The sequence below is a fragment of the Hemiscyllium ocellatum genome, chromosome 26 (genome assembly GCF_020745735.1).
Source record: "Hemiscyllium ocellatum isolate sHemOce1 chromosome 26, sHemOce1.pat.X.cur, whole genome shotgun sequence".
Classification (NCBI taxonomy): Eukaryota; Metazoa; Chordata; class Chondrichthyes; order Orectolobiformes; family Hemiscylliidae; genus Hemiscyllium; species Hemiscyllium ocellatum.
The window spans coordinates 54,134,318-54,153,205 of record NC_083426.1 but is presented as its reverse complement, the minus strand read 5'-3'; the positions used below and the strand labels follow the sequence as shown (position 1 = coordinate 54,153,205).

The 18,888-nt window shown below is 48.9% G+C and overlaps 1 protein-coding gene across 2 annotated transcripts in view; it reads left to right on the top strand.

The window, feature by feature from the left end:
• cacna1sa (calcium channel, voltage-dependent, L type, alpha 1S subunit, a) overlaps positions 1-18,888 on the top strand; it is a 227,286-nt gene that overhangs the window by 42,021 nt on the left and 166,377 nt on the right. For both annotated transcript variants that reach the window (XM_060845641.1, XM_060845640.1), the window contains exons 5-7: positions 3,834-3,986; positions 7,060-7,256; positions 18,612-18,715. In XM_060845641.1, coding sequence (XP_060701624.1) covers positions 3,834-3,986; positions 7,060-7,256; positions 18,612-18,715 — 454 coding nt within the window. The remainder of the gene's footprint in view (positions 1-3,833; positions 3,987-7,059; positions 7,257-18,611; positions 18,716-18,888) is intronic.

The following is an 18,888-nucleotide window of genomic DNA, read 5'->3' as shown; positions in this document are numbered from 1 at the left end:
AAGGTCATGCTGCAGCTGTACAAAACTCTGGTGCAGCTGCACTTGGAGTATTGCGTACATTTCTGGTTGCCCCATTATAGGAAGGATGTGGAAGTATTGGAAAGGGCTCAGTGGAGATTTATCAGGATGTTGCCTGGTATGGAGCGAAGATCTAATGAGGAAAGGCTGAGGGACTTGAGGCTGTTTTTGTTAGAGAGAAGAAGTTTGAGAGGTGACTTAATTGAGACATACAAGCTAATCAGAGGGTTAGGATAGTGAGAGGGTTAGGATAGTGAGAGACTTTTTCCTTGGAAGGTGATGGATAGCACAAGGGGACATAGCTTTAAATTGAGGGATGATGGACATAGAACAGATGTCAGAGGTAGTTTCTCTACTTAGAGAGTAGTAAGGGCATGGAACGCCCTGCCTGCAATCGTAGTAGAGTCGCCAACATTAAGGGCATTTAAATGGTCATTGGATAAACATATCGATGAAACTGGAATAGTGTAGGTTAGATGGGCTTCAGATTGGTTTCACAGGTGGCGCAACATCGAGGGCCGAAGGTTATGCTGTAATGTTCTATGTAATACAGATGAGGCCCTGTGGCCCATTGGGTCTGGAATTCCATAAATACACTGCTCCCTGGACTAGTCCCACTTTCCCACACTAGGCCCGTACCTTTGAATGTTATGACCTGTCAACTGCTCATCCAAGTACTTTTAATAGTTGTGAGATTTCTCGCCTCAGCTACCCTCCTAAGCAGTGCATCCCAGACCCCCACTACCCTCTGGGTGAAAACATTTTGCCTCAGCTCCTCTCTAAATTTCCTGCCTTTCACTTGAAAATTATATCTCCTTGTTATTGATCAATCAACTTAGGGGAACAGCTGCTTTCGACTCACCCTGTCCATGCCCCTCATAAACGTAAATACCTCTATCAGGGTTCCTCACAATCTTCTTTGCTCTAAAGAAACCAACCCGAGCTTATCCAGTCTCACTTCATCACTGAATCGTTTCATCCCAGGCAACACCCTGGTGAATCTCCTCTGCACCCCCTCCAGTGCAGTCATATCCTTCCTATCATGAGGTGACCAGAAATGTACACAGTGATCCCTCTGTGGCCCTTTGTTCAGCGCTAACATAACTTCCCTGCTCTTATAATCTGTCTTGATTGATAAAGGCAAGTGTTCCGTCTGCCTTTTTAGTCAATCCTGCTTCCTTCAGAGGTCAGTGGACCAATACCCAAGATCCCTCTGCTCCCCTAGTGTCTTGTTGAGTACCCTTCATTGAATACTCTCTCCTGAGCGTGTCAGCTCAGATTTATCAGGGTTAAATTCCCGGATGCATTTATAAGTACTCTGCCCCCTCAAATTCTTTCACACTATGACTAGGCCAGTTAATGTTGCGGAAGTTAAAACCTCCGGCTTTGCTACCCCATTACTTTTACACTTCTCTGAAATTTGCTGAGATATCTGCTCTTTCCTTGGGCTGTCAGGGGGCCTACAGTACGCTCTGTGCCATGTGATTGCCTCCTTTCTGGTTTTTAAGTTCTATCCATATTGCTTGATTTGACTATCTTTCAAAGATACTGTCCCTCCTAACTGCTGTTAAGAGATTCCCTGATCAAAATTGTGACACCTGCTGTTTTATTTCCTTCCCTGTTTCACCTGATTACCCTTTTTCCTGGAATATTGAGCTGCCAAACCTGCCAATCCCTTAACCAAAACTCCGTGCCAGCAATGACATCATACATTTTAATTTGTGCTCTGAACTCATCTGTCTTCTTCATCAGACTCTTACATTAAATACCACCCAATCCTGCCAAACTCCCATGGGTCTTAACTGGCCTGTAATGTTGATGCCTCCTTGACTCACTTGCTGCCACTCATCTCCCTCGCTGAACATTCGCTCTGGATCCCACCCCCTAGCAAGTAAGTTTAAACCCTCCCGAAAAGCACTAGCAAACCTCCCTACAAGAATGTTGGTTCAATTGGAACCCATCTGACTTGTAATGGTCCCACAATCTCCAAAAACAGTCCTAACATCCCAGAAATCTAAAGTTCTTCCTCCTGCACCATCTCTTCAGGCACACATTTATCTGGACTAACCTCCTTTTCTGATACTCACTTACACATAGCAGAAGTAACCCAGAGATAACTACCCTTTGGCTTCTGTTCTTTAATCTACTTCCTAGTTTGATACATTCTACTTTCAGGACCTCATCCCTTTTTTGACAAATCTAATTGGTACTATTATGATAATGGTAATCTCTGATTGTTGGCCCTTTCCCTTTAGATTGTCTTACAACTACTCTGTGACATCTTTGACTCTAGATCCAGGAGGGCATATACTATCTGGAGCTGCATTTGCAGCTGCAGAAACATCTGTCTGTTCCCCTTACAATTAAATCTCCTCCCACTACAGTCCTGCTGTTCTACTTCCTCCCCTCGTGTACAGCAGACAGACCCATGGTGCCATGACGTTGTCTCCCATTGCTTTCCCCTGTACGGTCACCTCCAACAACAGCATCCAGAATGGAATATCCATTAGAAAGGGGACAGCCGCAGGATACCCCTGTACTACTTGCTTATGCCTTTTCTGCCTATTCAGTGTCAGGATCTGACAAGCCTGATTTTGCTCTGCTCAGTATTAATATTAGCTGGGACCATAACAAGTGTGACATTATGTTATGATCAATATTGCCTCAAAGTTTTGTTATGCTTAGTTCATTAATTCGCATTGCTTCGTGATCCATTGGCCCTCCTGATTTGCCTGTGCACATTGCAGTTTTCAAATGGCTAGGATGGAGATTAACGTGGGAAAGCCTGTTTTAGTTTGGTTCCCAAGCTCTAACAGGTCTTTCATGAATTTCTATTGACTTCTCTATCTTATTGGTCCCACAATGGAGCATGACAGTTAGACTTGCCCCTACCTAGTTTCCCACACCCTCCAAACTGCCTGGACTATGTCTTGTTTCAAAGGTACTTGGATAGCTTCCAGCTACTTGCTGCTCCTCTGCACAGGTAGCAGGGGGAGCACATGTTGACAGCACATTTCCCTCTACCATCCTTACTCTGCTCATAAGCAAGCCACTCTGTCTCCTAGAAGCACCTGGGTTTTGTTGTAAGGTGTGGCTGTGTTCTCTATCTAGAAATTCCCTCCGATCATTGCAATGAGACTGTTTCACACACAGCTTGGAGCAGATGGAGTGTCTCAGTGTGGAGCAGTCAAGGACAGTCTCATGATTCATAATTTCCCAGTTACTGATGCATGGTGAGGAGATCACTGCCTGTGAGGGGAGTGGAAATGGGGATTATCACTGATTTCAAATGGAAAATGGATCTGCATTCAAGAGAGGGCTGCTGGATATCACAAGAAATGGGACTATCTGCATTGCTGTACTGAGAGTCTGCATGTACTTAATGAGTGAAATTACCGCCTGTGAAGTGTGGACTTTATGGCTTTGAGATTAAGAGATGAAAGGAGGGAAAAACCATGAGGTTAAGGGGAGTAAGATAGTGGATGGAATGGAGATGTTGGGTTTGTGGAATGAGTCAATGTGAACATTGGTTAGGATTTCACTAGATATGTTTGCCCCCTGGCCAAAATGTAAAGTAGGCAATTCAATCATCAAGTGTGGGATCTTGCTGTGCACAAGTTGGTGCAGTGTTTCATTTATTCCAACAGTGACTACACTTCATTGGCTGTAACGTGCATTGGACATCCCGATGTTGTGAGAGATGCTTGATAAATGTCGAGTCCTATTTGTAAGTGTGTCCTGACATGTTAATAAATGTGATATTGGTGTTGAACAGAGCAAGGCCAAGCTGCTAACTCACTTGTCTCTGTGGTCAGGTTTGCAGGTGGTTCTGAACTCGATCATCAAGGCCATGGTCCCCCTGCTTCACATTGCTCTGCTGGTCCTCTTCATGATCATCATCTATGCCATCATTGGGCTGGAGCTGTTCATGGGCAAAATGCACAAAACATGTTTTTATACTGGCACAGGTACTGTGTGGACAGTGTGACACATACGCACACGCGCACACACACACAGTGCGAACATGCACACACACAATCTAGACACAGTGTGAAAACACACACAGTGTGAACACACAGACACAGGGCAAACATGTGCGCACACACGCACACACACACACACACACACACACACACACACAGTGTAGACACACAGTATGAACACACATTCATGGACAGTTTGCACACATACATATACACACACAGACTGGGAGCACAAACACGTCGAGGGGTCTGAATGGTGATTGGTCGATGCGGAGTGATGACAGTGAGTCAGTTGACCGGGGGAGAGATGATGGAGGGTCAGTCGATGGGGAGGAGAATGGCTGGAGGGTCAGTTAAGATGGAGGGTCAGTTGATGGGGAGAGAATGGATGGAGGGTCAATCGATGGGGAGAGAGTGGAGGGAGGGTCAGTCGATGGGGAGAGAATGGAGGGAGGGTCAGTCGATGGGGGGAGAGTGGATGGAGGGTCAGTCGATGGGGAGAAAGTGGAGGGAGAGTCAGTCGATGGGGAAGAGATGATGGAGGGTCAGTCGATGGGGAGAGAGTGGATGGAGGGTCAGCCGATGGGGGGAGAGTGGATGGAGGGTCAGTCAATGGGGAGAGAGTGGATGGAGGGTCAGTCGATGGGGGAGAGATGATGGAGGGTCAGTCAATGGGGGAGAGTGGATGGAGGGTCAGTCAATGGGGAGAGAGTGGATGGAGGGTCTGTCAATGGGGAGAGAGTGGATGGAGGGTCAGTCGATGGGGGGAGAGTGGATGGAGGGTCAGTCGATGTGGAGAAAGTGGACAGAGGGTCAGTCGATGGGAGGAGAGTGGATGGAGGGTCAGTCGATGGGGAGAAAGTGGAGGGAGAGTCAGTCGATGGGGAAGAGATGATGGAGGGTCAGTTGATGGGGAGAGAATGGATGGAGGGTCAGTCGATGGGGAGAGAGTGGAGGGAGGGTCAGTCGATGGGGAGAGAATGGAGGGAGGGTCAGTCGATGGGGGGAGAGTGGATGGAGGGTCAGTCGATGGGGAGAAAGTGGAGGGAGAGTCAGTCGATGGGGAAGAGATGATGGAGGGTCAGTCGATGGGGAGAGAGTGGATGGAGGGTCAGCCGATGGGGGGAGAGTGGATGGAGGGTCAGTCAATGGGGAGAGAGTGGATGGAGGGTCAGTCGATGGGGGAGAGATGGTGGAGGGTCAGTCAATGGGGGAGAGTGGATGGAGGGTCAGTCAATGGGGAGAGAGTGGATGGAGGGTCTGTCAATGGGGAGAGAGTGGATGGAGGGTCAGTCGATGGGGGGAGAGTGGACAGAGGGTCAGTCGATGGGAGGAGAGTGGATGGAGGGTCAGTTGATGGAGAGAGTGGATGAAGGGTCAATTGATGTGGAGGGAGGCAAAGGACGGTGGGTCATTCAGGTCTCTGAAAATTTGGTCAGTGTTATTCTCTCATTGTTTCTGTTGTAATTGTCTGTTGCTATGGTCTTCCCATTCTTTTATTTTGTCTTTCCCATTTCCCACTCGAACTCTGCTCCCTGCCCTCCCTCCCGTCCCATCTCACTTTCCTCATATCCTCTTCCTCTGTCTTTTTCTCTTTATTTTGAAATTCATTTCTATGTCTCTGTTTCTGCTCGATCTACCTCTCGTTTTTTTTATTGTTTCTTACACTCGCCCCATGCTCCTCCTGTTCTTTGGTCCTTTATCTTCCCATCATCCTGCTCTCTCTGCACTCTTACCTTTCACCCTCTTTCTGTTATCACGTTGTGCCTTCTTCACCCACCACTCTCCTCCTATATCACCCTCTCACTCACTGCATCACTGTCACCCTCACTTCCCTCTCCTCCTGTATCACCCTCTCTTTGTTCCCCCACCCTCTTATTCACCCATCTCCCCATCACTCTCCCGTTGACCCTATCCCGTCACTCTTGTATCCCACAATCGCCCCCATGATCTCAAACTCACCAACCCCCCTCGATTTCTCCCATACACACTCGCTTTTTCCCATCCTTTTCTCCTCCCCTTCCCTCCCCCACTTCTCCCTTTCCCCTTCACTGTCATCCTCATGCTCCTCCCTTCAACCTTCCCCTCACTCTTGGCTTCCCTCTCCCATTCTCCCCTCCCTCACTCTCCACCCTCACCTCCCTCTCTGCCCACACCTCACTCTCCCATCCCACCTCACCCTCCCCCATCACTCTCCCCACCTCACTCTTGCCCCCATCTCACTCTCTGCCCCACCTCACCCTCCCCCTCACCTCACTCTCACCTTCACTTCACCCTCCTCCTCGCCTCACTCTCCCCACCTCACTCTTGCCCCCACCTCACTCTTCCCTCTCACCTCATCATCCCCCTCACCTCACTCTTCCCCCACCTTACTCTCCCACCTCACCTCACGCTCCCCACTTCGTGCTCCCCACTCACTCTCCCCCCCCCACTCATTGTCTGCACCCCCTCTCTCCTTCACTCTCATCCTCTTCAACACTTTACTCCCTCATTGTCATCCTCCTCTCACTTCGACCTTGACCTCACTCTTACCCACCTCGCCTCCGACCTCCCACCCTTCACATGCATCTTGTCATCACATTGCCCCTTCTCCTCACTCACTTCCTCCCATTAATCCCCCCCTCGCCTCACTCTCTCTCACTCATCCCTTCATCACCACTCTGATTCTCCCCTTACTTTTCTCTCCCCATCCCCTCAATCTCCCTGTCCCCTCCACATGTACCCTGTCCTCTCTCACCTGCTCCTCTCTCACCTGCTCTGCTCACACTCCCATTCCACTTGCCCCCCCCATCACCCCTCACCCCTCCTCTCCCCCTCCCTCATTCTGCACCCCTCACTATCATCCTCATTCTTCGTCCTCACACTTTCCATCCTTCTCATTCTCCCTCTCCGCGCTCCCTCACTCCTTTGTTCTTCTCCTCCCCATTATTCTCCCACTCCCTCCCCACACTCTGTCCTCCTCCACCTCTCATGCTCACCCTACCTCTACCAATCCCCCTCACTCTCCCTGATGCCCCACCCCTCTTTTACCTTTCTGCCCCCCTGTTTATTGACACAGATATTGTTGCTGATGTGTGGCCGGCCCCATGTGCCCATTCAGGACATGGTCGTCAATGCAACATCAATGGCACTGACTGCAGGTCAGGCTGGCCCGGGCCCAACACTGGCATCACTCACTTTGACAACTTTGGATTCGCCATGTTAACAGTCTACCAGTGTATCACCATGGAGGGCTGGACCAATGTGCTGTATTGGGTAAGGAGCGAGAGCTGGGCAGTGTGCGACATTCCACGTGATCCATTAATGTTGAATCTGAGGCTCCAACTAGCTCCCGTTTCACAGCTTCATAACCCATTCACTCCCCGACCCTCACACACTCACTCTCCGACCCCTACACTCACTCCCTGATCCTCACACACTCATGCCCAGACACTCATACACTTACTCCCTGACCCTCACACACTCATTGCCCGACTCTCACACACTCACTCCCCGACCCACGCACTCACTCCCTGACTCTCACACACTCACTCCCCAACCCCTACACTCACTCCCTGACCCCCACACACTCACTTCCCGACCCCCACACTCATTCCCTGACACCCACACACACCCACACTCATTCCCTGACCCTCACACACTCACTCCCTGACCCTCACACACTCACTCCCTGACCCCCACACTCACTCCCCTACTCCCACACACTCACTCCCTGACCCCACACATCATTCTTCGACCCCTACACTCACTCCCTGACCCTCACACACTCACTCCCTGACCCCCACACTCACTCCCTGACCCTCACACACTCACTCTCTGACCCCCACACATCATTCTCCGACCCCTACACTCACTCCCTGACCCCCACACACTCACTTCCTGACCCTCACACTCACTCCCTGACCCTCACGCACTCACTCCCCAAACCCCACCCTCACTCTCCGACACACACACTTAATCCGAGACTCCCACACACTCACTCCCTGAACCTCACACACTCACTCCCCGACCCTCACACACTCACTCCCTGACCCTCACACACTCACTCCCCGACTCTCACACATTCACTGCCTGAACCTCACACACTCACTCCCTGACCCCCACACACACACTCCCTGACCCTCACACACTCACTCCCTGACCCTCACACACTCACTCCCCGACTCTCACACACTCACTCCCTGACCCTCACACACTCACTCCCTGACCCTCACACACTCACTCCCCGACTCTCACACACTCACTCCCTGACTCTCACACACGCACTCCCCGACCCGCATACCCTCACTCTCCGACCCCCACACACTCACTCCCGGACCCTCACACACTCACTCCCTGACTCTCACACTCACTCCCTGGCCCTCACACACTCACTCCCTGACTCCCACACTCACTCTCTAACCCTCACACTCACGCTCTGACCCTCACACACTCACTCTCTGACCCACCCACACTCACTCCCTGACCCACCCACACTCACTCCCTGACCCTCACACACTCACACCGTGACCCTCTCACACTCACTCCATGACTCTCCCACACTCACCCCTGACTCTCACACACTCACTCCCTGACCCTCACACACTCACTCCCTGACCATCAAACACTCACTCCCTGACCCTCACACACTCACTCCCCGACTCTCACACACTCACTCCCCGACTCCCACTCTCACACCCTGACCCTCACACTCACTCCCTGATCCTCATATACTCACTACCCGACCCTCACGCACTCACTCCCTGACCCCCACACACTCACTCCCTGACTCTCACACACTCACTCCCTGACTCTCACACTCACTCCCCAACCCTCACACACTCACTCCCTGACCCTCACACACTCACCCCCCGACCCTCACACACTCCCTGACCAGCACACACTCACTCCCCGACTCTCACACTCACTCCCCGATCCCCACACTCTCACTCCCTGAACCCCACACACTCACTCCCTGACCCACACACTCACTCCCTGACCCTCACACAGTCACTCTCTGATCCTCACACACTCACTCCCTGATCCTCACGCACTCACTCCCCCACCCCCACACTCACTCCCTGACCCTCACAGACTCACTTCCCGGCCCCCACACACTCACTACTCGACCCTCACACACTTACTCGCTGACTCTCACACACTCACACCCTGACCCTCTCACAATCACTCCCTGATCCTCACACACTCACTCCCCGACCCTCTCACAATCACTCCCTGATCCTCACACACTCACTGCCTGACCCTCACACACTCACTCCCCGACCCCCACACTCACTACCTGACCCTCACACACTCACTCCCCGACTCCCCACACACTCACTCCCCGACTCCCCACACACTCACTCCCTGACCCTCACACACTTACTCCCTGACCCTCACACACTCAGTCTCCGATTCCCACACTCACTTCCTGACCCCCACACACTCACTTCCCGACCCCCACACTCATTCCCTGACACCCACACACACCCACACTCATTCCCTGACCCTCACACACTCACTCCCTGACCCTCACACACTCACTCCCTGACCCCCACACTCACTCCCCTACTCCCACACACTCACTCCCTGACCCCACACATCATTCTTCGACCCCTACACTCACTCCCTGACCCTCACACACTCACTCCCTGACCCCCACACTCACTCCCTGACCCTCACACACTCACTCTCTGACCCCCACACATCATTCTCCGACCCCTACACTCACTCCCTGACCCCCACACACTCACTTCCTGACCCTCACACTCACTCCCTGACCCTCACGCACTCACTCCCCAAACCCCACCCTCACTCTCCGACACACACACTTAATCCGAGACTCCCACACACTCACTCCCTGAACCTCACACACTCACTCCCCGACCCTCACACACTCACTCCCTGACCCTCACACACTCACTCCCCGACTCTCACACATTCACTGCCTGAACCTCACACACTCACTCCCTGACCCCCACACACTCACTCCCTGACCCTCACACACTCACTCCCTGACCCTCACACACTCACTCCCCGACTCTCACACACTCACTCCCTGACCCTCACACACTCACTCCCTGACCCTAACACACTCACTCCCCGACTCTCACACACTCACTCCCTGACTCTCACACACGCACTCCCCGACCCGCATACCCTCACTCTCCGACCCCCACACACTCACTCCCGGACCCTCACACACTCACTCCCTGACTCCCACACTCACTCTCTAACCCTCACACTCACGCTCTGACCCTCACACACTCACTCTCTGACCCACCCACACTCACTCCCTGACCCACCCACACTCACTCCCTGACCCTCACACACTCACACCGTGACCCTCTCACACTCACTCCATGACTCTCCCACACTCACCCCTGACTCTCACACACTCACTCCCTGACCCTCACACACTCACTCCCTGACCATCAAACACTCACTCCCTGACCCTCACACACTCACTCCCCGACTCTCACACACTCACTCCCCGACTCCCACTCTCACACCCTGACCCTCACACTCACTCCCTGATCCTCATATACTCACTACCCGACCCTCACGCACTCACTCCCTGACCCCCACACACTCACTCCCTGACTCTCACACACTCACTCCCTGACTCTCACACTCACTCCCCAACCCTCACACACTCACTCCCTGACCCTCACACACTCACCCCCCGACCCTCACACACTCCCTGACCAGCACACACTCACTCCCCGACTCTCACACTCACTCCCCGATCCCCACACTCTCACTCCCTGAACCCCACACACTCACTCCCTGACCCACACACTCACTCCCTGACCCTCACACAGTCACTCTCTGATCCTCACACACTCACTCCCTGATCCTCACGCACTCACTCCCCCACCCCCACACTCACTCCCTGACCCTCACAGACTCACTTCCCGGCCCCCACACACTCACTACTCGACCCTCACACACTTACTCGCTGACTCTCACACACTCACACCCTGACCCTCTCACAATCACTCCCTGATCCTCACACACTCACTCCCCGACCCTCTCACAATCACTCCCTGATCCTCACACACTCACTGCCTGACCCTCACACACTCACTCCCCGACCCCCACACTCACTACCTGACCCTCACACACTCACTCCCCGACTCCCCACACACTCACTCCCCGACTCCCCACACACTCACTCCCTGACCCTCACACACTTACTCCCTGACCCTCACACACTCAGTCTCCGATTCCCACACTCACTTCCTGACCCTCACACTCACTCCCTGATCCTCACATACTCATTACCCGACCCTCACACATGCATTCCCTGACCCGCGCACACTCAAACCCTGACCCTCACGTACCTACTCCCTGACCCTCCCACACTCACTCCCTGATCCTCACACACTCACTCACTGACCCCCACACTTACTCCATGACCCTCACACTCTCATTCCCCGACTCTCACACACTCACTCCCCGACTCTCAAACACTGACTCCCTGACCCTCACACTCACTCCTTGATCCTCACACACTCATTACCTGACCCTCACACATTTACTCCCTGACCCTCACGCACTTACTCTCTGACCCTCCCACACTCACTCCCCGACCCTCACACACTCACTCCCTGACCCTCATACACTCACTCTCTGACCCTCATGCACTCACTCCCTGCCCCCCACACTCACTCCCTTCCCCTCACACACTCACGCCCTGACCCCCACACTCACTCCCCAACCCTCACACACTCACTCCCCAACTCTCACATTCCCTCTGGATCACTCTGACTTTCACACTCACATCCTGACCCTCATCATTCCCGATTACCCTTACTCTCACAGTCACTCCAGATCATCCTGTCTCTCAAACTCCCTCCCTGTCCTCCACACTCGCTCCCTGACTCTCACACTCACTCCCGATCACCCTGTCACACATCTCACTCCTTATCACCCTGTCCAACACGCTCACTCACGATCACCCTCACTCATAATCATGTAGAACCCTGCAGTAGGAAAACACATGCTTCAGTCCAGTCAGTCCATGCTAAACAAAATCCCCCAAACTCAACAAATCCCACCTAGTTTATAACTGGCTGACCAGAACTGGACAAAGTAACCAAAAGAGACCTCTCCAGTGTCCTCAACTTGACCTCGTAACTCCTATACTCAAAGGATTAAGCAATAAATTCAAGTGCGCCAATCGCCTTTTTATACACTCGTGTATATGTGACGCAAACTTCAAAGGATTATGTTCCTGTATCCCTCGGTCCCTCTGTTCTCCAGCACAATCCAAGGCCCTACTATTAATTGTTTAAACCCTACCCCTGTTGCATTTATCCAGATTGAACTCCAACTGTTTTTTATCAGCCCATTGATCCATTTGGTCCCTTTGTAATCTTTGAAAACCTTCTTCTCTGTCTACAATGCCACCAATTCTGGTGTCATCTGCAAACTCACTAACCATGCCTTCTACATTATCATCCAAATCATATATATAAACAACAAACAAAAGTGGATCCCTGTGCAGCATCGCTGGTCACAGGCCTCCAGTCCAAAAAGCATCCCTCCACCAACACACTCTGTCTCCTGCCGTTGTCAATTTTATATCCAATTGGTAAGCTCCACCTGAATTCAATATGTCAGGCAGCATCCAAGGAACAGGAGATTCGACGTTTCGGACATAAGCCCTTCTTCAGGAATTCTTTGGGCTTATGCCCGAAACGTCGAATTTCCTGTTCCTTGGATGCTGCCTGACCTGCTGCGCTTTTCCAGCAACACATTTTCAGCTCTGATCTCCAGCATCTGCAGTCCTCACTTTCTCCTCTGAATTCAATATGATCTTACATTACTAATTAGTGAACCACGTCAAAGGCTTTACTAAAATCCACGTAAACAACGTCTACGGCTCTGCCCTCATCATTCTTTTTGGTAAATTCTTCAAAAAAATTGGATCAAATTTGTGGGATATGATTTTCCTCACACAAAACCATGCTGACTATCCCTAATCAACTTCTGCCTCTCTAAATGTCCAATCCTATATTTTATGATCACCCACAATCCAAGTCAGACACACAGGCTTATTGTTCCTCGGTTTCTCCTTATGACCTTTCTTAAACAAAGGTGCAATATTACCCAACCTCAAGTCATCAGGCATCTAACCCACAGTGAAAGATGACACAAATATTTCTGCAAGGGATCTCGCAATCTTCCCCCTTATTTCCCACAACATTCTGAGAGACATTACATCAGAGATTAATCCACCTTTATATTCTCGAAGATCTCCCAAATTTCCTCTTCAATAGGGTGAGGTGTTTTTAAAACATCAAAATTTATTTTTCTGCATTCCCTACACTCCATTTCTTTCTCCACAGTAACAAGTAACACAAAATATTCGTTTAGTATCTCTCCCACCTCCTGGAGTTCAACACAAAGACAGTCTCCTTAATCTTTAAGGGGCTCTACCCTCTCTGTAGTTACCTTCTTGCCCTTAATCTATTTGTAGGATCTCTTTGGATTATTCTGAATCGTATCCAGCAATGCTATCTCAAATCCCCTCTTTGCTTTCCTGATTTCTTTCTTAAGAATGCCCTATACTGTTTATATTGATTAAGAAATTCAGTTGAACCAAGTTGTCTATATTTAAAATAAGATTCTTTTTTATTCACGATTATCTTTATTTGTCCATTGTTCCTTAATCTTACCAGCCTTACCCTTCACTCTGACAGGAACATAATGTCTCTGAACTTTTGCATCATGCTCCTGAAAGCCTCCCATTTGTCAGACGTCCCTTTACCTGCGAAGTCTACTCCAAACAACTTTTGAACTTTCTTGTCTCAAACCATTGAAATTCCACTTTCTCCAATAAAGAACTTTAATTTTTATGGATGCCTTATCCCTTTCCATAACCATTTGGAAACTAGTAGAATTATGATGGCAAAACCCAAAGTGTTCACCCACTTTTACTTCAGTCCCCTGCCCTGCCTTATCGCCCAAAAGAAGATCTGGTTTTGCTCCTTCTTTAGCAGAAGCATCCACATTATTGAGAAAAAAAAAATTTCTTGAACACTATTTGACAGATTCTTTACCATCCAGACCTCTAACATTATGGTAGCTTCAATCAATATTTGGAAAATTAAAATCCCCAATTATAAAACCTTAATATCCTTACATATATCTGAGACCTCCCAACATATTTGTTTTTCAATTTCCCACTGTTGGAGGGAATCCCATCAAGGTGATCTTTCACTTTTTATTTTTAATGTCTACCCATATATTTTCATTGGATGATTTTCAGAAGTATCTCTTTAAAGTTTATTTCTGAACACTATTTAAACATTTTGCATTTGGAGCCTCTTGTCCATTTGCCTGACTCTGTCTGTGAACAATAACCACATTCACAGCATGACCTGACCCTGAGCAATGTGACTCTCTGCTGGAACAGAGCGTACTGATTCCTGATCTGTTCCTGATTCTTGGTCATCTCCGCGTCTCTGATACCAGTTCAACAATTCTAAGCTTGACGTACACCAGATGTAGATTTATTAAGATAATTAATGTAGCTTGTCCAGGGTCACATGGCCTTCCACAAATTCTCTCCTTGTTACAATTATATCACAGCAATGTCATCCCAATCTAATTTTGTTTTAGTTTTAGTCAGCATGGAAACAGACTCTTCAGTCCAACTAGTCCACGTCAACCATGTTCACACTCTCAACTAGCCTCCTCTGCCTGCGTTTGGTCCATATCCCTCCAAACATTTCCTATTCCTGTACTTATCCAAATGTCTTTTAAACTTTGTAACTGTGCCTGCATCCACCACTTCCTCAGGCATTCCGCACACTAACCACTATCTATGTTAAAGAAAAAGTTGCCCCTCGTGTCCTTTTTAAATCTTTCTCCGTTTACCTTAAGAATATGCCAACTAGTTTTGAAATCCCCCACCTTAAAGAAAACACCTTTGCTAGTCACCTCATCTATACCCCTCACAATTTAGTTAATTAATTAGAGTATGAATTTATCACCATTACACTTTTCTTTACAATTAAACTAGTATTTCATCTTGTTCAGCTTATCGGTGAGTTACGTTTAATTGTGATGTCACTTCATGAGCTATTTTCTTTCAGTGATGTTGAACTTGTCCTGCTGCTACTTTTAAAAAATCTCCAAGGTTACTTTCTTGATTCTTCTGATTTTCATCCCATCCACAGCTGCTAACTTTTGGACCTCCAATCCCATCACTGGATAAACTAAGCATTCAGCAGACCAATCACCAATTGCTACCAGTTCACCAACCCATCCACCCGCTAACCATGGATTCATTAGACTAAGCATCAATTAACTATTGTTTCACCAACCTGTCACCAGCTACCTACAGGTTCACCACTGATTTAACTACTGGTTAATATGTGGATGTACCTACGAGAGAAGGTGCAAAACTTGACCTATTCTCAGGAAATAAGGCAGAGCAGGTGAATGAGGTGTCAGCGGGGGAGCACTTTGGCGCCAGCGACCATAATTCTATTTGTTTTAAAATCATGATGGAAAAGGATAGACAGATCTAAAAGTTGAAGTACTAAATTGGAGGAAGGCCAATTTTGATGGTATTAGGCAAGAACTTTCAAAAGCTGATTGGAGGTAGATGTTCGCAGGAAAAGGGACGGCTGGAAAATGGGAAGCCTTCAGAAATGCAATAACGAGAGTCCAGAGACAGTATGAGGGTGTTAAAGTGAAAGGAAAGGCTGGTAGGTATAGGGAATGCTGGATGACTAAAGAAATTGAGGGTTTGGTTTAGAAAAACAAGGAAGCCGGTGTCAGATAGGTAGGACAGGATAGATCAAATGAATCCTCAGAAGCATATAAAGGCAGTAGGAGTATACTTTAGAAGGAAACCAGGAGAGCAAAAAGAGGCCATGAGATAGATTTGGCAAACAGAGTTAACATGAATCCAAAGGGTTTTTATAAATACATTAAGGACAGAAGGGTAATTAGGGAGAGAATAGGGCCCCTCAAAGATCAGCAAGGCGGCCTTCGTGTGGAGCCGCAGGAGGTGGGGCAGATACTAACTGAGTATTTTGCATCAGTATTTATTGTGGAAAAGGATTTGGAAGATATAGAATGTAGGAAAATAGAAAAAATGTCAATATTACAGAGGAGGAAGTGCTGGGTGTCTTGAAATGCATAAAAGTGAATAAATCCCCAGGACCTGATCAGGTGTACCCTAGAACTCTGTGGGAAGCCAGAGAAGTGATTGCTGGGCCCTTTGCTGAGATATTTGTATCTTCGATAGTCACGAGAGAAGTGTTGGAAAACTGGAGGTTGGCTAACATGGTGCCACTGTTTAAGAAAGATTGTAAGAACAAGCCAGGGAGCCTGATGTCGGGCAAGTTGTTGGAGGGAATCCTGAGGGACAGGATGTACATGTATTTGAAAAGGCAAGGACTGATTAGGGATAGTCAACATGGCTTTCTGCGTGGGAAATCATGTCTCACAAACTTGATTGCGTTTTTTGAAGAAGTAACAAAGAAGATTGATGAGGGCAGAGCGGTTGATGTGATCTTTATGGACCTCAGTAAGGTGTTTGACTAAATTCCCCATGGGAGACTGATTAGCAAGGTTAGATCTCATGGAATACATAGAGAACTAGCCATTTGGATACAGAACTGGCTGAAAGGTAGAAGACAGAGGGTTGTGGTGAAGGGTTGTTTTTCAGACTGGAGACCTGTAACCAGTGGAGTGCCACAAGGATCAGCACTGGGTCCACTGCTTTTTATCATTTATATAAATGATTTGGATGTGAGCATAAGAGGTATAGTTAGTAAGTTTGCAGATGACATCAAAATTGGAAGTACAGTGGACAGCGAAGAGGGTTGCCTCAGATTACAATGGGATCTTGATCAGATGGGCCAGGGAGTTGAGAAGTGGCAGATGGAGTTTAATTTAGATAAATGTGAGGTGCTGCACTTTGGGAAAGCAAATCTTAGCAGGACTTATGCACTTAATGGTAAGGTCCTAGGGAGTGTTGCTGAACAAAGAGACCTTGGAGTGCAGGTTCATAGCTCCTTGAAAGTGGAGTCGCAGGTAGATAGGATAATGAAGAAGGCGTTTGGTATGCTTTCCTTTATTGGTCAGAATATTGAGTAACGGAGTTGGGAGGTCATAGTGCAGTTGTACAGGACATTGGTTAGGCCACTGTTGGGAAGGTGTTGTGAAACTTGAAAGGATTCAGAAAAGATTTACAAGGATGTTGCCAGGGTTGGAGGATTTGAGCTGTAGGGAGAGGCTGAATAGACTAGGGCTATTTTGCCTGGAATGTCGGAGGCTGAGGGGTGACCTGATAGAGGGGCATGGATAGGATAAATAGAAAGATTGGAGCGACTGGGCTTGTATACCCTTGAGTTTAGAAGACTGAGAGGGGACCTGATTGAGACATATAAGATTATTAAATGATTGGACACTCTGGAGGCAGGAAACATGTTTCCGCTGATGGTGAGTCCCGAATCAGAGGACACAGTTCAAAAATAAGGGGTAGGTCATTTAGGACAGAGATGAGGAGAAACTTCTTCACCTAGAGAATGGTGGGTGTGTGCAATGCTCTGCCCCAGAAGGCAGTGGATGCCCAATCTCTGGATTCGTTTAAGCAAGAGTTGGATAGAGCTCTCAAGGATAATGGAATCAAGGGTTATGGAGATAAGACAGGAACAGAATACTGATTGAGGATGATAAGCCATAATCATAATGAATGGTGGTGCAGGCTCAAAGGGCAGAATGGCCTATTGTCTATTGACAAAGTCTTTTCCCTGGGGTCAGGGAGTCCAGAACTAGAGGGATAGGTTTAGGGTGAGAGGGGAAAATTTAAAAGAGACCTAAGAGGCAGCTTTTCCACTCAGAGGGTGGTACGTGTATGGAGCTGGCTGCAAGTGGAAGTGGTGGAGGCTGGTACAATTGCAACATTAAAAAGGCATCTGGATGGGTGGGACTAGATTGGGTTGGGATATCTGGTCAACATGGACGAGTTGGACAGAAGAGTCTGTTTCCATGCTGTACATCTCTATGACTCTTTGGATCACTAACCCACCCACAATCTTAGTGGGCGGCACGGTGGCACGGTGGTTAGCACTGCTGCCTCACAGCGCCTGTAGACCCAGGTTCAATTCCCGACTCAGGCGACTGACTGTGTGGAGTTTGCACATTCTCCCCGTGTCTGCGTGGGTTTCCTCCGGGTGCTCCGGTTTCCTCCCACAGTCCAAAGATGTGCGGGTCAGGTGAATTGGCCAAGCTAAAATTGCCCGTAGTGTTAGGTAAGGGGTAAATGTAGGGGTATGGGTGGGTTGCGCTTCGGCGGGTCGGTGTGGACTTGTTGGGCCGAAGGGCCTGTTTCCACACTGTAAGTCTAATCTAAGTCTAATCTAATCTAATCTAACTACTGGTTCACCAGGCTAAGCACTGATTAACCATCAGTTCGCAAATACATCAACTGGAGAAGTATAGGTTCACCAGATGAACTACTAATTAATTACTTATACACTAGCCCAAACATCAGCCAACTCTTGGCCCAAAGCCTGTCTAACTGCTGCCTAACAGACATCTATCCTGTCAATGATGCCCTCTCACTCTTTCCTGCTGTTAACCTATGTTTCTGTCCTCCAGGTCAATGATGCCATTGGGAATGAGTGGCCTTGGATCTACTTTGTCAGTCTCATCCTGCTGGGCTCATTCTTTGTGCTGAACCTCGTACTTGGTGTGCTGAGTGGGTGAGTCAGTGCTGGAGCAGTATGTTTCCACGCCCCCCCACAAAATATTGTTGATATATTTGCCATTCAAAATGCCCAATTTAACCCAACTCCCCTCACCCGTTAATTTACCCCAATAATCGTGCTCTCCTAACCCTTTAATATCCCTCACTCTGCACAGTCTCCTCACCCTT